Source organism: Sus scrofa, chromosome 9 (assembly GCF_054392235.1).
Source record: "Sus scrofa isolate SSC_HxYL_T2T_F1_AM1 chromosome 9, Sscrofa_HxYL_maternal_Yorkshire_Landrace_v2.0, whole genome shotgun sequence".
NCBI classification, from domain to species: domain Eukaryota; kingdom Metazoa; phylum Chordata; class Mammalia; order Artiodactyla; family Suidae; genus Sus; species Sus scrofa.
The window spans coordinates 97,869,898-97,897,515 of NC_139391.1; the positions used below are offsets into that span (position 1 = coordinate 97,869,898).

The following is a 27,618-nucleotide window of genomic DNA, read 5'->3' on the forward strand; positions in this document are numbered from 1 at the left end:
ATGGTGGTAAATAGGCTACAGCTCTGTGAGGACAAGGAATGTGGAAACCTTTTAACCCACAAGTCCTCTATGGTGAAGTGTCACAGTAGAATTCAAAGATGAACTCATTTTGGGTCCAACTCTCCCCCACTCTAATAACGAAACAGCACTGTTTCTTTAAACCTCCTGTAAGTGTGCATAACAAACAGTTGAGAGAGGAAATTGCAAGTTGCTAAACATTTTGTGAACCAAAAGAAAGATATCATGTTGTTTCAGCATATTTAATGTGAATCCTTATTTACTGGCTTTAACTTTCAAATGTAATTACACCAAAAAAGAGCCGTTTTATCCTTTCCTGTAAGAACTTAAATTGCCATTTTCCTTGATAGCTGATGTTCAATGATTATTTTTGGTTGATTAACTGAACCTAACCAGCTTGTGCATATTTCTTGTTTATTCCTTTTATAGCTTACACATTTTTGCAGTGTCCAATCCAAGGCATTGGTGGTCAGTGCATATAAATTGAAGGAATGAATTTTTCCAAAGAATTGTTCATGTGTTCAACAACCAAATTTCTTCTCTCTGTAGGCCAGAGAAGGCCGGACCACCATTGTGATAGCCCATCGTTTGTCCACAGTTCACAATGCCGATGTCATTGCTGGTTTTGATGATGGAGCCATTGTGGAGAAAGGCAGTCATGATGAACTCATGAAGGAGAGGCGTTTACTTCAAACTTGTCACAATGCAGGTATACTCCAAGTCTAGCGTTTTCCCAGAGTATCTCAGGTATAAGCTGATTTTGCTGTGTTTGGTGCTATAAATCAATGTTACTTGACTTGATTGTCTTGAGAAGAGGGGAAAAAAAAAGTGGTGGTGAGGGATCAGGATTAGACCAGTATTTTGGATATTTTTTCTTTTTTTTTTAATGGAGGGTAAATAAAGAAAGATAATTAGAGAAAATTAACATTAAGAAACTTTTAAAAGTGAACTCTCCACTGTGGTAGCCACAGGCATTTGTGACTATTAAGGATTTCAGCAGTGGTTAATATTGAAATGTTTGTAAGTAGGAAATATATATCAGATTCCAATGCCTTTGTCCCCCCCCCCCCAAAAAAAGAATGCAAATTATCTCAAAGTCTTTACACTGAATATATGTTGATTTTTTTATCTTGGATACATTAGGTTAAGAATATATAAATAAGATTTATTTTCCACCTTTTTTTTGTTTTTGTTTTTGGTCTTTTTAGGGCCGCACCCAAAGCATATGCAAGTGTCCAGACTAGGGGTTGAATCAGAGCTATGGCTGCTGGCTTATACCACAGCCACAGCAACACCAGATCCGAGCCGCATATGTGACTTACACCACAGCTCATGGCAACGCTGGATCCTTAACCCACTGAGTGAGGCCAGGGATCAAACCCGTGTTCTCATGCTACTAGTTGGGTTCTTTACCACTGAGCCATGACAGGGATTCCTTTCTCTTAATTTTTTTAATGTCAGCACTGAAAAAATTGTAAGTGACAAATGTGGTTCACAGTATGGTTTATACCGTACTGTATGATGATACTGGTCTAAAGCAAATGTGATTGAGCCAAAAACACCCATAAAAAGGAAACGACTATATAATATACATGTAACGGATGTCATGTTGTTTCAGCATATTTAATGTGAATCCTTATTTAGTGGCTTTACCTTTCAAATGTAATCACACCAGAAAATAGCAGTTCATCCTTTCCTGTAAGAACTTAAATTGGCATTTTCCTTGATATCAATATTCATTGAATAAATGAGCCTAACCAGCTTATGCATATTTCTTATTTATTTTAGATAAAAGGCAATGAAATAGAATTAGAAAATGCAGTTGCTGAATCCAGTGGTGAAGCAGATGCCTTAGACATGTCTCCAAAAGATTTAGGATCCAGTCTACTAAGAAAATCCATTCGCAAGAATATCAAGGGACCACAAGGCCAAAACAGAAAGCTTAGTACAAAAGAGAGCTTGGTACGGAGAAACCTATAGAGTTGTGTCTTCACCAGTGGGCCAAGGCTGGGATAGGAGTGGGAACAAGAAGGGGGTTATCCACAAGCCTCTTGTTCTGTCCCCTAATGTGTTCTACAAATCCAAATCTCAATTTTTTATACTTAAGGTATAACTGATGGGAGTTTGCTGATGGCTAAGCAAGTTGAGGAACTGGCAGTCACTGCTGTGGCATGGGTTCAGTCCCTGGCCTGGGAACCATTGAATGCCTGGGGTGTGTCCAAGAAATAAAAAAAATACAAAGGACAATTTGTAGGACAAGAATTTTAGAAAGAGAATTTATAATGTAAAGAAACAGATTTTAATGGTCGTAAATATAAACACTTCTGTTCTTTTATCCTTACTTATAAACATTTGTGTCAGGTTTCAAATGTCAGTTTATGGAATCAGAGCAGTTACCTGGTCTAGTGATTAGGATTTGGCGCCTTTACCACTGTTGCTCAGGTTTAATCCCTGGTCTGGGAACTGAGTTCCACATTAAGCCACTGCACATGGTAGCCTAAAAAAAAAAGTTTATGAAATCATTTACTTCTTAAAAAATAAAGGAGTAACATAACAGAACATATCAACACTTTTTACAAAGTTAAACAGCCATTAATTGATAAGGAAGTAGGAATAAGATATATTCATTTAAAAATTTTTGTTCATAAGGAAGAACTGTACATGGGTTAAATCAATTAATATCAATTCTTTTCCGTATTAGTCTGTTGTAATGTTTTGTGTTCTCCAGGATGAAAATGTACCTCCTGTTTCCTTTTGGAGGATTGTGAAGCTGAATATAACCGAATGGCCTTATTTTGTGGTTGGCATATTTTGTGCCATTATAAACGCAGGTCTGCAATCAGTATTTTCAGTAACACTTTCAAAGATGATAGGGGTAAGTGTTTCTGTCCATTTGGTTTGCGTGTGTAAAGAATGAACTGTTCAGCGTTCCCATCGTGGCTCAGTGGTTAAATTCGACTAGGAACCATGAGGTTGCAGGTTCGATCCCTGGCCTTGCTCAGTGTGTTAAGGATCCAGTGCTGCCATGAGTTGTGGTGTAGGTTGCAGACGTGGCTCGGATCCCGCGTTGCTATGGCTGTGGTGTAAGCCGGCAGCTACAGCTCCAATTTGACTCCTAGCCTGGGAACCTCCATATGCCGTGGGAGCGGTGCTAGAAAAGGCAAAAGAAAAAAAAAAAAAAAAAAAAAAAAAAAAGAATGAACTGTTCTACAACTATAAATGTAATAAAATTCATTGAGTAATAAAAAATCTTAAAAAAGAAAAAAGAATGAACTATTCTTATTTTTAACTATATATAAAAGCCACAAAAAAAAAAAAACAAAAAACATGCACTTTCATATGACACTAAGCAACTTGAGCATGTAGGAATAGAAGTCTGGTTTGTGATAGGACAGCTGATATTTCGAAATATCCTTTGTTGTGTCAGTTGCTTTCTGTCTTAGAGCCCCATGAATGAGATCCCTGAAAAACAGTCCATGAAACTAAGTGACATTCCCCAACCTGCCATAATTGGACTCTTAGTAAACCTCAGGAACTGTCATAACTCTAGTGTGGGAAAAGGGTTGTCTGCATGTCTGTCATACCAGCTCAGGAGAGAGCTGCTCCTTGACATGTGCTTGTCAGGATGTGAGCAGGCCATGCATGTGCTAAGCTGAAACCAAACGTGATGGCTTCCAAAAGAATGAAGTTAACAGAGGCTGGTTGCACCTACATTTCATGAGGGTTTGTTTGTTTGTTTATGCCTATTAGGGGTCAAACCTGGGGCATGTGGAAGTTCCCAGGCTAGAGGTTGAATCAGAGCTCCAATTACCAGCCTACACCACAGCCATAGCAACGACAGATCTGAGCCAAATCTGGGACCTACACTGCAGCTCACAGTAGTATCAGATTCTTAACTCACTGAGAGAGCCAGGTTTTGGACCTGAATCTTAATGGATACTAGTTGGGCTTGTTAGCTCTAAGCCACAAAGGGAATACCAGTGATGGCATTTTAAGTTACAATATGGGCAGGAGTCTTTCTGTTTAATGGCAGACATTCAAACATCAAGCTCAGGCACCTTTGCTGTAAAGTTGGAAATGCTGTGGAGAGAGAAGTGGATCACTGCACAAAATGTAGCACAAACACTAACTTCTGATTATACTGAAAGATACATAAATATTCAGGAGTACCCAGGCCTGGCTAACTTATTTCAGGATGACATTCACATCTTTACTATCACCATTCAAGACATGTTTTCAGTGCCTGCTTTGTGCCAGCTACCGTTCTAGTTGCTGAAAAAGTAGCAGGAAGAAGATGAACCGTGTGATTACATGGTGCACAAGTTCTAGGCCAGGAGCTAGCAAATTTTATCTATAAAGGGTAGGAGAGTAAATATTTTAGGCTGTGCAGGCCATATGGTCTCTGTTACAAACATTCAACCTTGCTATTATAGTGCGGCAGTAACCCTTCAGAAACAAATTAACATAATCGTTCCATTTTATGTTCCATTAAAACTTTACATAAGATTTAGCTGGTGGCCCATAGCCACCCTACATTGGCTGGAACTAGTCCCTGTTTTCATATTTGTCTTGCAGTCAACAAATGGCATCATCAGAAGGAAAAGAAAGAAGGAAGGAAGGAAGGAAGGAAGGAAGGAAGGAAGGAAGAAAGGAAGAAAGAAAGAAAGAAAGAAAGAAAGAAAGAAAGAAAGAAAGAAAAAGAAAGAAAGAAAAGAAAAGAAAAGAAAGGAAGAAAAGGAATGAGAGCAGTTAGGAATAAGTTTGGCTACATATATGTTATAACAAAAAACTTGACAGTTGGATTTTCTGTTTTCCTCATTCCTCATGTACAATAGGCCTAGAAGTATGGTCCAGGGCTGACTTACTAGCTCCTCAAGACTGGGTAGACAACCAGTTCTCCGCCTTACCGAAGGATTATAGCACAGAGTTTAGGGTTGTGGGCTCTGAGTTAGATCCGTTAGGTGTGTATCCTTGGTTTATCACTTGCTGGCTGTATTACTGTGAACAAGTTAACTTCTCTATGCTTCGGATTCCCCCTGTGTAAAATGGTGATGGTAAGAAAACAAACCTCAAGAGGTGGTTGTGAGGATCAAGGAGAATATACATAAATTTGCTTAGACTAATGCCTGGCACAGTGTAGGAGCTCACTGATGATCAGCTAATATTTTTGTTGGAATGACTAATCAAGAAAAATTGATTTCTTCCCCAAAGCTTTTTTCATCCTTTCATTTATTTTTTATTTTTTGTCTTTTTAGGGCCGCACCCATGGCATATGGAGGTTCCCAGGATAGGGGTCGAATCAGAGCTGTATCTGCAGGCCTACGCCATAGCCACAGCAACACTGATCCGAGCAGCGTCTGAAACCTACACTACAGCTCATGGCAACACTGGATCCTTAACCCACTGAGCAAGGCCAGGGACTGAACCTAGGTTGTCATGGATACAAGTCAGATTTGTTTCCACTGAACCACAATGGAAACTCCAAAGCTTTTTCCTTTTTAAGAGATAAATCTGTCTGGGTCAGGTTAGGAATGAGGCTCTTGCAAGACTGATTTGGGCCCAGTGTGAAGGGAGATGTGTTTTCTTTCCCTGTGGAGTGTTGTTGTCTGTGTTCCTCGAGCACAGGGCCTCCCATTAGGTCTTCTAACCAGGGTCTCCAAAGGGTGGTTCTAAGTCAGCCACCCGCCCCCAGTTGTCAACCCCCCATCCTACAAAGAAGGCTAGTTCGAGAACCTTTTTTCTTTTTTTCTTTCTGGTTCACTGAAACCACATCAGCAGAGGTGCCTCCAGACACATTTCAACTCCAGACAAGTTGAACTGTCCAAATTGTAAAACAGCTAATTGCCATTTGATGCAATTTCCCATCAAAGGAACAAGAGAGTGGGAGTTCCCATTGTGGCTCAGTGGTAACAAACCCGACTAGTATCCAAGAGGACTCGGGTTCCATCCCTGGCCTCGAACAGTGGGTTAAGGATCTGGCGTTGCCTTGATTTGTGGCGTAGATCACAGGTGTGGCTCGGATTTGGCTTTGCTATGGCAGCTGTGGCTGGAAGCTATAGCTCCAATTCGACCCCTAGACTGGGAACTTCCATATGCCACAGGTGCAGGCCTTAAAAAAAAAAAGTCCTGGGTCCATTGATGAATGAATGACAGGCCCACTCTAAGCTCACAGGGAAGCAGAATATGTCCCCTTTTAGGTCTGCCCTGAAGGAGCCAGCCTGACCTCCACATACTAAGGCTCTCTTGACCCTGAATGCTGTGCTAGATGGGAAATGGGTCAGACTTTGATTGCTTCAGTGATTAAACTGAAAACCCTTTAAATATTTTCTTAACAGGTTTTTACCAAAGTTGCAGATCCTGAAACCAAATGACAGGACGGTGACATGTTTTCACTCTTGTTTCTAATCCTTGGAATTATTTATTTCATTTTTCCTTCAGATAAATGTCTACATTTTCACTTTTGTTCATTGAAAAAATGTATCATTATTCAATTGGGGGAATTTATTAAACATCTCTGTAATTTGCTTTTTAGAATTGCTCGTCTATTCACTGGGCTCTTGGCAGCCAAGTTTCTTTGATGTATTTAAAACAAAGGTGTTTTGCTTCCTCTGGCTCCCTTCCTTCCTCTCCCCACCCTCTCCTCTCCTAAGTGGAAATACTAGTCAGAGGGGACAGATTGTTTGATCTAACATGATGGTTAGAAATAAAAACTGGGATCTAAAAATGGGATTCAGGGGAGCCCTGCACATAACATTTGGATGTAGGTACTGCCGGTCAGTTTCAATACTGGAAGAAATGCTTTCGCGTATTCCAAAGCCAACAAGGAAACCCAAACCCCAGAAAGTCATGCTGGTTTTAAATATACATGAAGAGCTTATTATTCAACTTTTGCTAAAGGACAAAGAACCCTTTGAATAATAGAAGAATGTTAGTCCTGAAACAAAAGCTGTACGAAACATTTGTAAAGAGTCAGATTTTATGGCTTGCAAAGGATTTGGCTAAAAGTAAATTACAAGGAACTAAGGGACCTAAAGGCTCAGTAAGGTAAGGCAGTATGTGCTTTGGTGTTAGACACAAGCTCAAGGACTTGCCCCAGTTCCTAATTTTGTGTCCTTGGGCAAGTAAGTAACTTAAACTGACTTGTCTAAGCCTTAGTTTCCTCATCTGTAAAATAGGGATAATGGTAGCGGACTCTTGATGATTAAATGATTTAATTCATGATGGTTTCTGAGGGAAACTCAATGCTACTTCCTCTTCTCGAATTAGAAAGTCAGCGATACTTAAAAAAAAAAAAAAAACACACACACACGCAAAATGGGCATAACTGCATTTCTTCATTGGTTAGTGTGAAGATAAAATTACTGACATATGATGCCTCTTTAGAACAGTAAAAAAAAAAAAAAAAAAAAAAAAAAATTCTCTCTCCCCGTATTAGTTACTGAATCTCTATGGAAAACTCTTGCAGTAAACAAAGCTGTGAGGGTGCAGTGTACTTGATTAAGCCCTTTCCTAACTGCTTAAGAAGCAACTAGCCCCCCCCTCTTTTTGTTTTATTACTCAATGAATTTATCTGTAGTTGTATAATGATCATCACAATCCAATTTCACAGGATTTCCATCCCACAACCCAAGCACATTCCCCCACCCCCCAAACTGTCTCCTCTGGAGACCATAAGTTTTTCAAAGTCTGTGAGTCAGCATCTGTTCTCCAAAGTTCAGTCTGTCCTTTTTTCAGATTCCACATGTCAGTGAAAGAATTTGATGGTGGTGTCTCATTGTATGGGAACTAGCCCTTTCCTAATTGAAGATGATTATGCAGTGGTTATACTTTTTTTACTTGCATTCAAGGTCTGTAGCTCATAAACTCTGGCTTTTATTGGCTGGTCACGCTGTAAAAAGTGATGACATATGCAAACCAGTCACAACAACACACTTGGTTTAGAAAACATGCACAGAGATGATTTCTTAAAACAATCACATTGAAATTTACCATAAAGTCTGACTTTTTCCAGTGTTATAGTTTGTGGGATTTTCTTTTTTGCTTCTTAGGGCTGCACTTAAGGAATATGGAAGTTCCCAGGCTAGGGGGAGAATTGGAGCTGAGGCTGCCTGCCAACGCCAAATCCACAGCAACGTCAGATTCGAGCAGCCTCTGTGACCTACACCACAGCTCACGGCAATGCAGGATCCTTAACCCACTGGGCAAGGCCAGGGATCGAACCCACATCCTCATGGATACTAGTCAGGATCGTTACCACTGAGTCACAATGGGAACACCTTAATTTCATTTTATAAATATGTTTTTGTTTTTTAAGAATATGGTATTGATTTTTTTTCTAACAGCTTTTTGCATGAGGCTTTGAACTGGGTTAATGTCATATAATGTATTCACAAGTATCAGTAAAGAATAAGTGAGATTTGTGGCTCATGATTTTTAAAATGCAAATCATTCTAATGTAATCGAATGTGTCTATTTTTGAATCACTTCTGACCAGTGTAGAGGCCAGAGAGAGGAAGAACATCTTAATGTTTCTTACCGATTTATAATTTAGACTTATAATTCTACAAGTTGATCTCTTTGATTAGAGTTCCAAGGGACTTGAGAGACCCTCTTGTCCATCCTCCTTATTTTATAGATGAGGCAAATGAGACAGAGAGGTGTTTCAAGGTCCCATGCTGATGCAAGCTGAAATCTCCTTTTGTACACTGGTGTTTTTGTCTTTTCCACAGCCCTTTACTCAGTCTCCAGAAGGTAGTAAAGGGTGTATTTGTCCTAATCAAATAGCCTTATTGGGAATTACATTCAATTAAAACACAGTTGAATTGGCCCAGTGGGTAAGGATTTGGTGTTGTCCCTGCTGTTGCTTGAGTTCAGTCCCTAGACCAGGAACTTCCACAGGCTGCCCATGTGGCCAAAAAATTAAAAAGTAAAATAACAGAATTTAAACAACATGGTCAACATTTATGTACAAGGATGTTTACACAGCATTATTTTTAATAAGAATTGGAAACCTTAAAGGAATGCTTTATTAGCTGGCTGGGATATTAAGTGGCCTTTTAAATACCCCATTGTTAATGTATTTTTATTGACCTTGGTAAATGCGCTTGATATTTGGTAAGGTAAACGATAAGGCTATAAGAACAAGCATAGAACTTGAGGTCAATTTTGTTAACCAGGTATGTTTAAGGAAAAAACTACATGTAAGCTTTTACCTAAAATATACCAATATGTATCTTTTCATTACCTTCTCTACCTTTGCAATCTTTTCCAAATATTCTTTAGTTGTCTCAAATGACAACTGTACAAAAAAATAAACATTACATTAAATACATATATGTAATAACTATAAACTTAAAATGTTATCATTATAAAACAAAGAGCATGGCAGTAGAGGTAAAATACTGAGTACTCAGGTGGATTTTGCTCCTGTAAAGTGATGTGGCTTTAGGTCAGTACCTATTTAGGCTACAGCTCCTCTAACATTCACAACTAAAACTCCATTTGATAGATTACTTAGTATCCTTTTCCAGAGCATAGAAGCTCATGGGTCATGCTAAATATTATTTAACATGTGGTGTTCTTGTCATGGAGCAGGGGAAATGAATGTGACTACTATCCATGACGATGGTGCGATCCTGGCCTTGCTCAATGGTCAGCGATCTGGTGTTGCTGGGAGCTCTGGTGTAGGTCGAGGACAGAGCTTGGATCCCCCATTGCCCTGGTTGTGGTGTAGGCCAGCACCTGTAGCTCTGATTCAACCCCTAGCCTGGGAACTTCCATATGCCTGTGCAGGTGCGGCCCTAAAAAGCATATGTATATAATTTGCGATATTAAAAACACTTAATAATAAAATTAATTGTATTAATCTCTTTGATGGAGTTCAGACTCATTGTCACCATTGGCCTTTGTGCCTGTAGTGACTGGGCCCTCTCTCACACAGATTGCCACTGAAGCAATAGAAAACTTCCAAACTGTTGTTTCTTTGACTTGGGAGGAGAAGTTTGAATCTATGTATGACCAGAGCTTGCAGATACCATACAGGCAATAACCCCTGAAGAGTGGGAGGGGAGTGTGGGTAGTTTTTCAGTCATCACATTTGTTTTCTGCAAGATTACTTTTGCTGGAAGGGAGGGGACAAGTGGAGAGTCTTCTAGGAGGGAGCCAATTGGTATGCACTTACAATCATTCAAGAGAGAAATTTCAGACCCTGACTTAGGGCAGGACATGTCTGAGGTAGAAGCTGTAAGAGCAGGTAACTGATGGAATGGGGGGGGTGAATAATGAGAATGAATGATACTAAGTTGGCCTGATGACCCTATTATGTGTTCTCATTGAGAATGAGTTTGTTATGGAACATGAAATTTGAGGTATCTGTGGGTTCTAAGGACGTGATGCTTCTTGAGTTTTCCTTCCCTTCTTCTCTTTAACCTTCTCCAGTGGATGCCTTCTGTTCTCCCTTTAATGAGCTCAAGGTGAGGGCTCTAAAAAGTGATGTCAACATAGGCAAGGCCACCCTGTCTGAATCTTGTTTCTTCAATGGTGAAAGGAGAGGGCTGGGCTTAATTGATAGGTTTTCCAACTTTTTAAAAAATGACAGTAGAGCCTTTTTAAGGAAGAAAAATCATATACCACTATATGAAAGGAATAAAAGCAGAGTTGATTTGATTTGAAGCAGAAATAGGAAGCCCACACACAAGTCTGCTCTCACCTCCACATCGCCCAGTACACTGTGGCTAAAAAAATCCACACACAAAGCCTTTGTGAAGCCCTTTCTAACTCCTCCAGGGAGTTAGTGCTTCCTCCTTTCTCCCTCTAACATGTTATTCAGAAGGTACTTCCATGCATAAAAAATAATCCATGTTCACTTCTGGGTCCCTAAGGGCAAGCACATGCCTGGTTCTACTCTGTGGCCCAGCATGGTCCCTGCAGCTAGTGGGCACTGGGTCAACATGTGTTGAATGAATGTTCACTAAACAGTACAAGCATGTTACATATCCAATAGTGGGGGGAAGGAATGGAATTTATTAATCCCCCACAGACTCTTCTTGTTGTTCTTGGCTTATTTTGACTTGACCTCACACTTGAAGATGTAGTTAATTCTTCATTAAAGATGAAGACACTGAGGCTTAGAGATGAGGTAGTTTCCTAAATTCTCACAAGTGGTGACAGGAGGACCAAACTTAGTGTTTTGGAAACTCAACCCATTTTTGCCTGTCGTACCTCCGTACCCACTGCTGACCTCTCAATGGTGATGATTCAAGGACTGAGGATCAACATCAAGTAAGTGTCACAATGTCTTCTTTTCAGTAACTCTTTGAGGAAGGCACACATCTTTGGAATCACTTTTTCCATCACCCAGGCAATGATGTATTTTTCTTACGCTGCCTGTTTCCGGTTTGGTGCCTACTTGGTACAACATGGCCACATGGACTTTCAGGATGTTCTCTTGTAAGTATGGGCTTCATGTTTCTATTTCAGCTCTAGAATTCAGACCAAGGTGAGGATAAAAAACTCCACTTTGAAGCTTCATGAAGACTTTGGTGATTCAGATAATGGCATTTTATGTCTGCGTCTCTGAGTGTTATCACTGAAGCACCTTATTTCATTTGGGGAATCGGTGTCTTCCCTTCTCTCCAGTGCTGACTCACACATTTGACTTTCCCAAATCCATGACAAGGTGGGACGGTGATTCAGTGAGGTGTTTCCAGAAGGTCTGGGTGTTTGGGAAGAAGCCTAATCTGGAGCTGGTTCCTTGTAAAGGACTCTGAACAGGGCAGCCAAAGAACAGGTGTGGAGGGCTGAGTTCTGAAAGCCCTGGAGGATTCCAGGATAAATTTGATTTTCCTTGATAAGAGAAAAGCAGTTAGAAGGTAAGAGCCAGAGAAATTCAGATGTTGACAAAGGAAAGCTGAGCATGAGATCTGCTGCATCATTGTGAATGCAGCACCTCACTCAGGAGAAGACAGGCTTGGACTTATACTTCTGAAATACTCAGATATGTGGTTCAGTAGTGAAAATGTGTGGAATTTTTCCGGGTCCAGATTTGGTGATGGCTGAGCTGCTCTTTGGCGGTGTACCACAATTAGTGGCAGTACAGTTTTATGTTTAAACCAGAGTCATCTAAGTCTCGAAATATAATGTGTTAGTTTAACATTTCCATCCTATTTAGATACTGACTTCTATAAGCACTACAGTTTTTCAGGATGACACCAACAGAAGATTTAAAATTTCTGAACATCTTCCTGTTAAATAATATGCAGGTGCTATTTATAACAGTGACCAAAAGATGAGAAGCAGGCACATCACTGGTACTGGTACTTTGATTACATAATTATTTCATCTGTGGCTCAACTCTCAGGTTAAGGTACTCAGTTGATGAATGTGGCTGACTCTTGAGCATTTAGACTCAGAAAATTAAATCTTCCAAATGAAGGATAGGGGAGACCTGTCTGAAGAGCAGTGCATTTTGTTACTTTTTTTTTTCCCATTTTTGGCCATCCTGCGGCATATGGAAGTTCATGGGCTAGGTATCAGATCCAAGCCAGAGTTACAGCCTGTGCCAGATCCTTCAAACCTCCATCCTGGTGCTGCAGAAACACTGCTGATCCATTGTGCAACAGCAGGAACTCTAAGCTGTCTGTCTTAAAAAGATCCGACAGGTCTAAATGATAACAAGCCTGTAATTAATCATCTTTGTGATTTATTTAGAGATTTTTTTTTTAAAGAAGAAGACACTGTGTGCTCCATTATCACAGATATAGAGACCAAAGGAGAGGTCTGGTGTACTCACAGTATTATTCTGGGAAGCATCCTCATATTATGTCAGTTCTAGGCCCACTGTTTAAAAAGGTATTTTGATAAATGCGTCCAGAGAAGGGCAGCTGGGATGTTGAGGGTGAAAAGAGTTATTAAAGATGCAAAAGGGCCTTTTAAACAATATTCCAGTACTTGAAGGAGTGTATTATGCAAAAGCGTGTACACTTTTCTTCTATTTGAAAAGGAACTTTTTAACAATAGATTGCCTCAGTCAGATTTCCTAAAACAAAGGAGGGAAGACAACTTAGGGAAAGTGCCCTGGCTCCAAGCGTGAGAGCCAGACTTGATGTCCTGTGAGGTCCTTCCCAACGTAGAGCCACTAGGATTCCTATGTCATAGATTAAGGATGTTGATGCCTCTTGAGAGCAGCACAGTATCAGGTTCTTTGAAGAGCTCCGTTTGCTGTACAGCTTATAGGTTTTCTAAGAATTGGATGTATTTCCAGCAAAACCACCCAAACCCATTATTGCTTGACAAACATTGCTGCACAACCACCAGCCACTAATGCCCAGCGACATAGGATAATAAACATTTATTTGTGCTTTTAAGTCTGTGGGGCAGCCAGGCAGTTCTCTGCTATGGATTGGGCACAGTGAATCTCAGCTGCACTGCGTGCAGGAAGCCACAAGCTAGTTGGTTGGGGCCACTCAGCACTCTTTTGTCTGTGCCTTGTCCTTCAGCAAGCTAGTCAGTGGCAGAGGAGTGTGTGTGTGTGTGAGAGAGAGAGAGGGAAGTATTCAAAGCTTCCTGAGTCACAGCCTTGGACCTGGCAACAGTCACTTCTACCACATCCTAATGGCCATAGGAAGTCCCAAGGCCAACCCAGATTCACAGAGTAAGAAAACAAATTCCACTTGTTCTTTTTTTTTTAAGGGCCGCAGGTGTAGCATATGGAAGTTTCCAGGCTAGGGGTCAAAATGGAGCTGCAGCTGAAGCCCTACACCACAGCTACAGCAACGAAGGATCCAAGCCAAGTCTGCAACCTACAAGACAGCTCGCAGCAACCCTGGATCTTTAACCCACTGAGCGAGGCCAGGGATTTAAGATGTATCCTCATGGATTCTAGTCGAGTTCGTTACTGATGAGCCATGATGGGAACTCCCACAAATTCCACTTCTTAAATGGAGGAGCTGCAAAGTCACATTACAAGAAGGTGAGGACACAGAGATGAAACATTGAGTCATTTTCCAATCAGTCTATCGCACTGATAAAAAATGAAAAGATTTTTATTTTTGTCTTATTTTTTTACTGATATGATTGAGGCCGTGCTCTCCAGTTGAAGAAAGTGTCAACTTTCTAGCACTGCAGTCATAACTCTGTACCTTCTGACTCTCTTGTGTACAGAGTCTTCTCAACTATTGTCTACGGCGCCATGGCCATGGGGCACGTCAGTTCATTTGCTCCTGACTATGCCAAAGCCAAAGTGTCTGCAGCCCACCTCATCGTGATCATTGAAAAGACCCCTCTGATTGATAGCTATAGCACCACAGGCCTAAAGCCGGTCAGTATGATGTTGTGTTATATGATCTGCTCATAACTGATGAATGAAAGTATATCAAGAGGAAGTTTAATCAAATCTGTGATTTTTTAAATTTCCTAGTAATAAAATGAAACTTTCTAGGTCATGTGCTCTTTTTTTTTTTTTTTTTTTTTTTTTTTTGGCTTTTTGCGTTCTCTTGAGCCGCTCCCACAGCATATGGAGGTTCCCAGGCTAGGGGCTGAATCGGAGCTGTAGCCACCAGCCTATACCAGAGCCACAGCAACACAGGATCTGAGCCGAGTCTGCAACCTACACCACAGCTCACCCCAATGCCAGATCGTTAACCCACTGAGCAAGGCCAGGGATCGAACCCGCAACCTCATGGTTCCTAGTCGGATTCGTTAACCACTGTGCCATGATGGGAACTCTGGTCATGTGTTTATTTTAATAAATGCTGATAATACATGGTAACATCTAGTACATTTGTGTAGCAAAGCCACAGGAATATAGAAATACTGCCTATTTTATGCACAAATCCTGTTCAGCTTTTATTATATGTTGGTTACTATATTCTGGGGGAACAGATTTGAGTAATCACATTTGTATTGTCTTAATGAGTCATGCTATCAAAACACTGACCCTTTGATTAGCAGAGTCAAATTATTATATATAGAATGTATAAACAAGAAGGTCCTATTGTATATCACAGAAGATTATATCCAATATCCTGTAATAAACCATAATGGGAAAGAATGTGAAAAAGACTATATGTATAATGGAATTACTTTGCTGTACAGTAGAAATTAACTATAAATCAACTATACTTTAATAAATTAAAAAGAAACACTGACCCTTTTAGGTCTTAGGTATTATATTCATTTTAGTAGTTACAAACAAAACCTGATTTTAATACAGGTTCACTACCTTCTGACACCTGGAGTAGAGAGGTTTGGCTATACAATGAGCTTTTAGGATTGGAACAATCCAAATTACTGCTATTCTGATTTTAGAATACCATGGAAGGAAATCTGACATTTAATGAAGTCATGTTCAACTACCCCACTCGACCAGACATCCCAGTGCTTCAGGGGCTGAGCCTGGAGGTGAAGAAGGGCCAGACCCTGGCCTTGGTGGGCAGCAGCGGCTGTGGGAAGAGCACGGTGGTCCAGCTCCTGGAGCGGTTCTACGACCCCTTGGCTGGAAAAGTGGTGAGAACACCTTCTTTTTCAGCTCTTTTCAAGTTTTTTGTCTATAGGCCTGGATGTATTTAATTCTCATGGATAAGCCCTGGTTTTACCAACCTTTCAACAATGGTTGATATCCTAGCTTTGGTCTCTGCGTTGTGTCCACTGCCCCAGCCAATTTCTCCTGCCTTTTTCTCAACCCTGCTCCTTTCCCCTGCTCTGCAAGCAGCTGTTTTACCTTCCCTTGATTAGGTCTCAGTTGCCATGAGAAGATCCAGGAAAAATCAGTCACCAGAAAGACAGAGGAGAGGTACAGAGAGAGACAAACAGGATGGCAGCCAGGGATGGGAAGCATTCCAGCAAGAACATGGTTGGCACTGTAAAGTGCCATGGAGAGATGGGGTGAGATGAATGCTGAAAAGACATGGTAGGAGTTGGCAGTTAATGGGCTGCTTTCTGACCTCTTCAAGTTTTCTCAGTGAAGTGGTGGTGGTAGAAAACCATTGAGCGTGGCTGAGGTGTAGTTAGCAGGGGAAATGGAGACTAAATGAAAAAATCAAAGGAGGGTTCTCTGGTGGTGCAGCAGGTTAAGAATCCAGCATTGTCACTGAAGTGGCTCAAGTTGGTTTGGTTTTTGGCCCAGGAATTTACACATGCCATAACTGTGGTCAACAAAAAAGGAAAAAAAAATCAAGGCAAAATAAGAATGAGGAGGCAGAGCTCAGGGAAATGTTGCAGATGGGGAATCTCACACATTTTTAAGGCTGAGGATGAGATAAAACCATTGATGGACAGAGGACACTGAAACATCTAAGGAAAAAGATAAATGAGATAAAATATTTGGGAAGCAGATAAAGAATATAGAGGGATTCTCTTTTGTTTCTTGAACTAAAAGAATAAGTGAAGGGTCAAATTCATTCCTGCAACATCTAATAAATCTTCACTGAGTGCCTGTCAGGGATTGGCTTATGTGGTAGGAATGAGATAGGAGTCTTTTGTCAAGTAGAGAAATTTTAAATGACTATAAAGGAAAATAGGAAAAGAATCAAAGTGGGAACAAATAGAATTTAGAGCAAAATATTTTCATCATGTCAGCACTGAGTTATGGGTTGTACTCAGAGGTGATATTCAGATATTCACCACTGGAATGGCGTGGATCCTGACCAACCAGAATGGACACCTGCTTTGTACAGTCAGATTGATGCCCACCAGCTCCAAATGGTCCTCAATGAATGATGATTCGTAGGAAAATAGGATTTTCAACCTGTAGTCCAAGGCTCTTTTTGCTTTCACACAATAATTATAGTAAAGATTTCTTATTGTATTCAAGACAGTGATGCATTTACTCAGTCCATTCTTTAACAGTTACATTCTTATTTTTATTAACTTGTTTGATATTTTCTGTGAATTCCTTTTTTTTTTTTTTTTTTTTTTTTTTTTGCTGCCATGTGGCATATGGAGCTCCCTGGCCAAGATCAGATCTGAGCCGCAATCTCAATCTAAGATACAGCTGTGTCAACCCTGCATCCTTAACCCACTGTGCAGGGTGGAGGATCAAAGCAGTGTCTTAGTGCTCCCAAGATACTGCTAATCCCACTGCACCAGAGCAGGAGCTCTGTGTATTCTGATTTTATGCTTCATTTTTTGTGTTTAGGATTTGGCCAAAGAACTCTCAGTGAAGACCTTACTGACAAATGAAGCATTCAGAGGAGGAAATGTTAGCTCTCACACACTGATCAAGGTCGTTAATGGACTTTTTTTTACTTTTCTTGCCACTATGCAGAAGTTCCTGGTCCAGGGATTGAACCTGTGCCACAGCAGTGACAACACCAGATCCTTAACCCACTGCACCACCAAGGAATGCCTTAACAGACATATATTAAACAGTGTTTTAAATGTTGAGCTCTTATGAGTTATAGGGGATGGAGTCTGCCCTCAAAGATTTTGACTGAAGAGATAGAGTATATCTTTCTATGAGTTAGATTGAAGAAGACAGGCCCAGAGTGTAGAAAATAGAAACTGCTCTACTTATTTCACACAGATATATATTTAATAAGGGGAATTAGGTGCTTACAAAATCATTGGAAGGGCTATCAGAAGGTAAGTAAACACTAAAAGTTAGTGCTCCCAGACATTCACTCCCAGCGCTGCAGCTGGGATTTTGTGGCCAGGAAGTTGCAGGAAAATATGCCAATTCACAGCTGCTCCAAACCTGAAGACACAGGACCTGAATCTGGCTGTTGCCATCTGCTGGAACACAAATTAGTTTAGTACAGCTTCTGTTTCCCAGATTTTGCCTTATACATCTCACTGGTAGAGCTTCAGTTACTCCAGAAGCAGGTGGGAGTCTGGGAAACAGTTTTTCAGTATTTCAGTCCCTTGATATGTGAAAGGCAGACACAGAAGAATGTGGAAATGAATGCTGAGTATGTAGGCCAGTAACCAGCTCAAGACCACACTGATCATGCTCTGAAAACAACATATCCTCAACTGTTGCAGAAATCCAATGATTTGCTCCTGTGCATTTGCACCAGAGCTTTGAAATACTGGCAACTGCTGCCAGGCTTCTAAGTGGAAGCGTCCTCAATAAACACTAGTAAATGGGACAAGTTTTGTTTATGAACATCAATTAACGACCCTTAACCCTGTTAGTAGATTACCAGTGATGAGTTCTTACTGCCACAAAAAAATGAGTCTGTGGATTTGAGCAGTATTTGATCATAAGAGCTGAAGCAGGGACTTGACCCTGAGGTCAGGAAATCCTCATGACCATCAGTGAGCCTTGAATCACAGTCTGAGAAATACTAACTTAAGCCATGGTTCTCAAACCGTGTGCATCAGAATGACTGAGAGAGTTACTAAAGCCCACAGCCACCCTGGCTTATTCGCAAAGGTTAGGGCCTAGCCTTTTCATTTTCATAATTTTCCCAGGTAATTCTCAAGCCAACCATGGTTTGAGAACCACTGAACTTGTAAGTTTGAAAGATTTAGATCAAATTATAGAGAGTCTTGGAGCTATGGAATTATTCAGAGTGGAGGTGCCAAGTTTCGTGGGCCTGAAGGCTGTACAATTTCTGGGACACTACTTAAAAGAACACAAAGTTAAGAATAAAAAAATAGGTACAAAAGTGAAGATTTACTTAAAAGGAAAAAAAAATCACAACAAAATATTGAAACCCCCTAAGAGCAGTTTATGAGGCACCTAGAATCTAGTGCCTCATAAATGCTTACCCAAGAGTTTTCTGACTACAGCCCAGCCTCCCTCCCACCTAGAACACTGTTCAGCTCCTGGCATTTACCTGCATTTGAGGGTCACTGAAGCTTAAGTTCATTAACTTGGCTGAGACGCACTCTGGTTTGAGTTCCCCTGAACTTTCTTTTCTCCCCTTGCCAACCCACCCTACCCATCACTTCCAGAGTCCTTTCTGTAGAGGGTGCAGTTAGAAGGCTGGTGTGTGGGTATTACCCACTGGGTGCCTGGGCTAAGATGGGAGCTTTCCTCTTTTGAGGCAAGACAGAAAATATCTTTTGATTCTGAGACCCTTGTATTGCCAAAACCCAACCTGTAGCATATGGATCTGAACTCCCCCAGTAACTAAATGTGACCTTATGCAAGTGACTTAACTCTGCTCATGTCCTCATCTATAAAATGGGGACTAAAATCACACCTGCCTCATAAGCATCTGTTGTGAAGATTAGAAAGTGCATAAGGCATACTTATCACAGGATCTAGAATATAGTCAGTGCTCTTTTTTTTTTTTTTTCTTTGATGGCCGTCCCCAGGCATGTGGAGTTCCCAGGCTAGGGATCAGATCTGAGCTACACTGGCAACCTTCACCTCAACTGAAGCAATGGGGGATCCTTAACCAATTGTGCCCAGTGATCCAGATACACTGCCAATCCCATTGTGCCACAGTGGGAACTCATCAATGCTCGATATTAAATCTATGGGTTATTTCAGAGTAAGTAGTAGCCTAATGCATACTTAACATTTGATTGTTTGCATTCTTGAAAGCAGGCAATAGATGGAGGATTAAGATGGCGGAAAAGAAGGACTAGTGCTCAACTTCTCTCCTAAAAACAACAAAAGTCACAACTAAAAGCTGAGCAATCTCCATCCAAATGGACCAGAAACCTTAAAAAAGATACCCTACTCCAGAAGAAAAAGAGGAGGCCACATCAAGAGGTAGGAGGGGTTATTTCGTGATATAAACAACTCCATACCTCCTGGGTGGAAAGCTCCACAGACTGAACACTAACTGGTTCACAGAGACTCACCTACAGGAGTAAGAGTTCTGAGCCCCACATCAAACCCTCACGTGTGGGGATGTGGCATGGGGAGAAAGAGCCCCTGGAGCATATGGCATTGAAGGCCAGTGGGGCTTGTGTGCAGGAGCTCCACAGGACTGGGGGAAACAGAGACCCCATTCTAAAAAGGCACACACACTCCGATTAGACCCCTAGCCTGGGAACCATATGCCGCAGGAGCAGCCCTAGAGAAGGCAAAAAGACAAAATAATAATAATAATAATAATAATAATAATAATAATAAATAAACAAAAATAAAAAGGTGCACACGGACTTTCACATGCACTGGATCCCAGGGCAGAGGAAGGTCTCCATGGGAATCTGGGCCAAACCTGACTGCAGTTCTTAGAGGACATCCTGAGAAAACAGGGGTGAATGTGGCTTGATGTGAGGGAGGGACACTGAAGGCAAAGCTCTCGGGAATATTCAGCAGCATGCCTTTCTCTGGAAGTGGCCATTTTGGGAAAATCTGGCCCCACCCATCAGCACTGAGAAGCCCCAGGCCAAACAAAAATCAGGTGGGATCACAGCCCCGCCCCTCAATAAATAGGCTACCTAAAGATCCCTCAGGCACACAGCTGCCTCTAATCCCATCCAGAGACTAAGCCCCACCCACCAGAGGGATTAGAATCAGCTCCACCTACCAGTGGGCAGGCGTTAGTCCCTGCCATCAGGAAGCCTACAGCAAGCCCCCATACTGATTTCAGCACAAGGGGGGCAGACACCAGAAGAGAGGCTACAACTCTATTCTCTGTAAAAAGATTCACCACAACAAAAACCTATAAAAATGAAAAGACAGGGAACTGTAACTCAGATGAGGGAGAAAGGAAAAACCCCAGAAAATCAGCTAAGAGATGAGGAGATTCTTAGCCTTCAGGAAAAAAACATTAGATTGTTGATGTTGAAGATGATGCAAGACATTGGAAATAAACTGGAGGCAAAGATGGGTAACTTACAGGAAACACTGAGCAAAGAGATACAAGATATAAAACTTAAACAAGAAGAGATGCAAAATAACTGAAATAAAAAATTCACTAGAAGCATTTAACAGCAGAATACAGGAGGCAAAAGAATGAATAAGTGAGATGGAGGACACATTAGTGGAAATTACGGATGCAGAACAGAAAAGAGAAAAAAGATTGAAAACAAATGGAGAGAGTCTCAGAGGACTCTGGGACAACGTTAAACACAACAACATCCGTATTAAAGGGGTTCCAGAAGGAGAAGAGAGAGAGAGAAGGGGACAGAAAAAATATTCCAGGAGATAATAGCCAAAAATTTCCCTAACATGGGAAAGGAACCACTTACTCAAATTCAGGAAGCACAACGAGTACCATATAAAATAAACCCAAAGAGGAATACACTGAGACACATATTAATCAAACTAACCAAAATTAAAGACAAAGAGAAAATCTTGAAAGCAGCTAGGGAAAAAAAAAACAAGTAACATACAAGGGAACCCCAATAAGGTTATCGGCAGATTTTTCAGCAGAAACTCTGCAGGCCAGAAGGGAGTGGCATGATACACTTAACGTGATGAAAGGAAAAAACCTCCAACCAAAATGACTTTACCCAGCAAGGCTCTCATTCAGATTTGAAGGAGAAATCAAAACCTTCACAGATAAGCAAAAGTTGAGAGAATTCAGCAACACTAAACAACCCTTACAACAAATACTAAAGGAACTTCTCTAGGAAGAGAAGAAAAGACAGCAACAGGAAACAAAATCCACAAATGACAAGGCTCGCCAGTAAAGGTATATATACAGTAAAGATACAAAGTCATCCATGCACGATTATACCACCAAAATCAGAAATCATGAGAAGAGGTGGGTACAAATGCAGGACACTGGAGATGAACTTGCAATTAAGAGAACAACAACTTAATCTCATATATATATATAGGCTCATATCAAAACTTCAGAATAACTGCAAACAAAAAATCTACAATTGATACACAAACATGGAATCTCTGAAGAAGAAATATACCTCACAGTAAATAAGCACATAATCCACCATGAAGGGGGTCATTTGACATCATTCTTGGAATGCTGAAGTCTTCTTAGAACTGATTCTGATTTCCTCTCCATCAAAGAATTTATGATAATTATAGTTAAATAATGCAACTGTAAAATTAAATAATATAGTTCTACAATTGTATTATTAATAACCATTTCTCTCCATGGTACAATGTAAGGTCTATAATGTCTTGTTTATCACAGCACTTAAAATGGTGTAATGCCTATACTGAAGAATCAATAAGATGTAACAAATTGTGAGGACATATTTATGTAGTTACACTGTTTTTTAACCAATTTATGTATTTTATATTTTACTTATTTTCAGAGGGTGTATTATTTTTGCTATTCTAACCAGTTAAGTTATTCTCTTTATTATGTTACATAAAATATTTAATGGTATATAAGGCTTTCTTTACAAATTTTAGTTGCATAATATACACAATTTTAATAGAATGCTAATTTTTAAAGAAAAATTGAAATATAACAGAAAATACTAAATAGTAAAGATGAAAGACATACAAAATGGGATAAAGTATAGAATAAATTTCCTATTTGTCTCAGTATATTTTCCATTCCACTTCTCCAGAGGGAGTCACTTAATCTGCTTCTTGAGATCCATGATATAATAATCTGTGTGAATGTAACTGTGTTTAAATATATTTTATTTTGTAAAAAAAAATAAAAATACAATTTCACAAAATAAATAAATAAATAGGGGGAAAAAAGCAGGCAGTAGATTTAACTGTGTAAATAGAGGCAGCTCATCATTTATTGTTGTTATTGTTCATCATTTTAATTTGGCCTTTCATTGCTACAGCCCACAGGTTACTTTCCCTTACATCTTTACTGAAACAAGTATCTTTTGAGGAGTATTCACTGAGAGTTCCTTGGTCCTCCCTCAGACCCATCACCCATTCCTCAGCCACAGAAGCTCTCTGACTTCATCGGGCTCCTAAACATCTTTTCCCTCAAGAATAGGGGTTTTAAAGTGTTTGCAATTGCTGTGCATGGTGTGGGCATAAGGAGGTCCAGGAGTCTCACTGTATTCAGTGTGATGGAGAAACACATTAAAACTTGCTGAGTCCAGTCACATTTGTCTGATTACATTAGGCAGTGCCTATTCTTCTCCCAGGGGAGTAAGCGTGGGAAAAAATAATTTTTTTTGAACTGCACTTTCTTTCCTCAGATTTCGATTTTCAAGCACAGTGTTCCATCTAACAAGACCTGCCATTTTGCCACAACCTTGTATAGTTTTTCTGCGTCTCTTCACCCTCTACTTTTCACCTTCACTTAACACTGGGAGGAGCGTAGATGATGGAAGAGTCTCCATGGCACGTGGGCTTGGTACTAATAAGGTCATGGCTGTGTTTTCCATCCATCCTTGCACCTGCCAGCTTCTCAAACAGAAGCTATACTTCTCGCAGCAATTCGTACCCTACTCCTGGCCAGCCGTCTCCGAGAGGCATCCAGCCAGGCACATGGGATTCAGAAGATATATGTAGTTCAGAATATCCTCATCACCACTACTAGAAAAGCTCAAAGCGGAGTCACTGATTTCTTCTGCACTGGGGATGAACAGTTCTCTCACTTGTGCCAGGGATCTCTTGCAGAGCAGATCTTAGGGGCAAACTCATCTGCATCATAGATGAGGATTTTTATCTGCAAGGCTGTAAGAGGCACTCCCCAGGCTTTTGCAGGATAATCTGGGGAGTCAGGTCACTAGAGTAAGGGCAGCCTCTCCCTCCTACTCTTTTGCATCAGGATTATACATGTCTTTCTATCCTTTCATCCACCAACAATCTGTCCATCTGCTATAGTTCCAAGTACATCTCTCTCTCTCACACACAGACACCCAAACTGCTGACTGTCCTTCACATATTCTATGCCGAATACTGTGCCAGGTGGGCTCTGTACATGATTTAATTTACTCCTCCATTCTGTGAATTTAGGAATTATTATCATTCCAATTTTACCCAGAAGGAAACTAAAAGAACAACTCTTTAATGTTACAGCTGCCACCTCCCACACTTACTTCTATTTCATCTAATGGCTACATCCCATTCCTCAACAAAAAAACAACAAAATATCTCATAATCACTTGGCATTTGTTTTTTATTGCCACACCTGCAGCATATGGAAATTTGAATCGGAGCTGCAGCTTCTGGCCTACGCCACAGCCACGGCAACACTTGATCCGAACCACATCTGCATCCTATCCTGCAGCTTGAGGCAACTCCAGATCTTTAACCCACTGAGTGAGGCCAGGCATCAATCCCGCATCCTTAAAGAGATAACATCGGGTCCTTAACACACTGAGCCACAAAGGGAGCTCCTCACTTGGCAATTTTAATGTATGGAATAGTAATATTAATTTTGCTGAACTCTGAATGTGCTGGTCCTGAAGTGGCTCTGCGAATGCTTGATTTCAGCTAATTGATGGCAAGGAGATTAAAGAACTGAATGTCCAGTGGCTCCGAGCACACATGGGCATCGTGTCCCAGGAGCCCATCCTGTTTGACTGCAGCATTGCTGAGAACATCGCCTATGGGGACAACAGCCGGGTCGTGTCTCAGGAGGAGATTGTGCAGGCGGCCAAGGAGGCCAACATCCACCCCTTCATCGAGACACTGCCTGATGTAAGTCTCTCTGCAAATGAGGTGCTTAGGAGCCTGTGGCAGCCTCGCCACTGGGCTGACTCTCATGGGCTGGTTCCCAATGGTGAAGAGAAATGGGCAACCAGAACCCACACCCAGCTGTACATGGGCATCTGGCCACACTTCCTGCCCCCACTCGATGTCACTCGATGTACCTGCTCACCGAATGATTCTCCCTGGGAACAGCCTGACCCATGTCAGTCCATACGTGTGGGAGGCCTTTCCCTCCCAGGCTGAGTGTGGGGCCCACAGAAGCAGGCGTGGCCCTCCCTCCCCATCGCTCTGCCAACCTTCCTTCCTTCCCTCTGCCTCCTTGCAGCTCCCCCCAGCCTCAGACTCCCTCTGTGGATCAGGCCAGGGAATAGGACCCATGCCAGAAGGAAGGCTCTCTGAGTATGGCTGAGCCATTGGAGTGACCATGGTGTTGTGTCATCTCTTGCCCTCTTACACATTTCATGGACCCCAAGCTCTGCTTTTGGGGTGGATCAGTGAAACCTTCCCTGGGCTGTGGTCCCATGGACGCTCTCTGAATTCCTGGAAGTTATATAAATTGGAACTCTCCCACTCTCATACAAGTCCTATAGGTTCAATTATTTTTCCCCATGCCTGTGGCATGTGGAAGTTCCTGGGCCAGGGATCAAACCTGTGGCACAGCAGTGCGCATGCCAGGTCCTTAACATGCTGGGCCCCAGGAAACTCCTCATAGATCCTGTGTTTTGAAGTCCATGTAGTACTTGCTCATCTACCCTGCCCCCATTAACACTAGTTATGTTCTTTATTGTAAGGAAGAGCCCAGTAGCCTCAAACCAGCAGAGAAGTGAAGGATGGCAGTGCCTTATGGCCTCATCCCTCTCCCAAGATTGCCTATTCTGGAGGCTCTTGTTTGGATAACTGCTGTCACCACATCATAGGCCCCAGGAAGGGGCTTTGTTCCCTCCCCTCCTTTAACCTTCTAGCCTAACTGTGCTGTAGGCTGAAGATGAGACTCAGATCTCTCATGGCTGTAGATGTGGCCAGCAGGTGCAGCTCTGATTTTACCCCTATCCTAGGAACACCCATATGCTGCAGGAGGCAGCCCTAAAGAAAAACAAAAGTGAGGGGTCCGAGGTTTTCATAGCCAGAAAGTGCAGAACTTTCCTGAGGTGTAGCAGTGATGGATGCAACAAAGACGTTGTCTTGACTCCTGCCCAGCTGAGTGTCACCAGTGACACTGCTGTGACACGTGATCTGTTGTAAGTTCTAGCTTTCACAATGTGAGGTATATACTCTTCACTCGCTTACTGAATCAAGGATAAAATGCATCTTTTGCACACACACACACAAAGAGTTAATAGCTAAAATAAATATAAAAAATAAAATGAGCTTCCATTATTTTACTTTGCATAATCTATTAAAATCAGATTTCCTACCTCCTACCAATCTTTTTCTCAAATGTGCTAAAACTAAAAGGTTGGAAGAAACCAGCAGGTAGGAAGGTAGGAAGAAACAGTGTCTTCCTCATAAAAAATGTTGTCTTGTTTACACTAAAATGTAACTTTTAAGACACATATGTCTATGCTCAAGAAGAGAGACAGAGTTCACATTGCAGTGCAGCAGAAACAAATCGGACTAGGAACCACGAGGTTACAGGTCCATCCCTGGACTTGCTCAGTGTATGTCACAGACATGGATCGGATCTGGTGTGGCTGTGGCGTAGGCCAGCAGCTGAAGCTCCAATTGGAACCCTAGCCTGGGAACCTCCATATGCCACAGGTGCAGCCCTGAAAAGACAAAAAGAAAAAAAAAAAGAAGAGAGGTCAATTCTATCATTTAGAGCTTTGTTTTTATTGTTTAATTCTCTATACACCCGTTCTTAGCTTCTGAACCTAAACTTTTTTGTGTACGTGGAAGTGGTTAGAACTTCATCAGTTCTACTTTTCCTAACCAAACCCTCTTTACAGAAATATAACACCAGAGTGGGAGACAAAGGAACGCAGCTCTCTGAGGGCCAGAAATAGCGCATTGCAATACTCGTGCCCTTGTCAGACAGCCTCTCATTTTGCTTCTGGATGAAGCTACATCGGCTCTGGATACACAAAGTGAAAAGGTAAGCATTTAAACTGGACACATTCACAATTGAATTAGTTGTCCTTAAAAATGTATGCTTCTGTCTTCCACAGTAGAGAAGAGAACTCAGCCAGATATGTTGACTGTTGCTTTGGGGGGAAGCTCAACACTTTCTGTGGCCATCCTTCAAGAGAATGGTGACGAAGCAAGGCAGATTAGTCTAATGGCACTTGGGCTCCAAAAGACAGCCCTGGATCACTTTGTAGTGACCTAAGAAGCTGCATTCAGGAGGCACAGTCTCATTTCCACTGGTAGCATCTCCTGAGTCACTATATAAAGAAGTAGAAGCCAGTGCAGTGTTATAAGCTGACTCTACCTTAAGGTAAATATTAGCAATCTCTAATTTTTGAGAAAAAGTTGAGTATTCAGGTATCTGAAAGACAAACTCATTCTGAATTTTTTTTTTTTATCTTCAAAATATCAAAATTCAGGGAAACTATGTTTGGCCTATGCTCAGGCCTCTTGGATTTACTGTAGGGATAGACCTGAAGGAGGCTGCATGGTCAGCATACTGCTAGAAGCTTTTAAATGACTGGATGGGCTGTATTTACTGTCATAACTTTGAGAAGAAATAACTCCTGCTGGAGATTAATCCAAACGAGAATTCGGTATTCTGAAATGACAGAACCCTTGCTTTGTAGAATCTATCCATATCCACTGACACTACTGTTCAAGAAGCACTTACTGTTGCAGAAATGAATTGTGAGGATTGTGATGGAGGAGGAATTAAAGGGAGAGTATTATTATGATTGGAGTCAATTTATGTGATAATTGAACAGGTTGTCCAAGAAGCCCTGGACAAAGCCAGAGAAGGCCGCACCTGCATCATGATCGCTCACCGCCTGTCCACCATCCAGAACACAGACTTGATCGTGGTGATTCAGAAAAGTAAAGTCCGGGAGCATGGCACACACCAGCAGCTACTGGCACAGAAAGGCATCTATTTCTCCATGGTCAGTGTCCAGGCTGGAGCAAAGCGCTCATCAACTGTGATGATATGAGCTGTTATATACTGTCTAATATTTGTGTTAAAA

General features: G+C 41.3%; 1 protein-coding gene and 1 long non-coding RNA gene across 2 annotated transcripts; one reads left to right on the forward strand and one right to left on the reverse strand.

Moving 5' to 3' along the window:
• Positions 1-27,618, forward strand: LOC100623190 (ATP-dependent translocase ABCB1-like). The gene is given in 15 exon segments (XM_084978602.1): positions 1-6; positions 568-695; positions 697-727; positions 1,807-1,980; positions 2,747-2,893; positions 10,129-10,270; positions 10,456-10,557; positions 11,497-11,515; positions 14,179-14,335; positions 15,325-15,522; positions 17,153-17,239; positions 24,254-24,460; positions 26,419-26,485; positions 26,488-26,564; positions 27,364-27,618. Coding segments are annotated over 15 exon segments (1,764 nt in total). The 3' UTR covers positions 27,586-27,618.
• On the reverse strand, positions 8,318-12,191 carry LOC146400043 (uncharacterized). Its single transcript, XR_014816002.1, has 2 exons — positions 9,983-12,191; positions 8,318-9,791 (listed from the first exon to the last, which is right to left on the reverse strand). It is a non-coding gene; the product is annotated as an uncharacterized LOC146400043 (long non-coding RNA).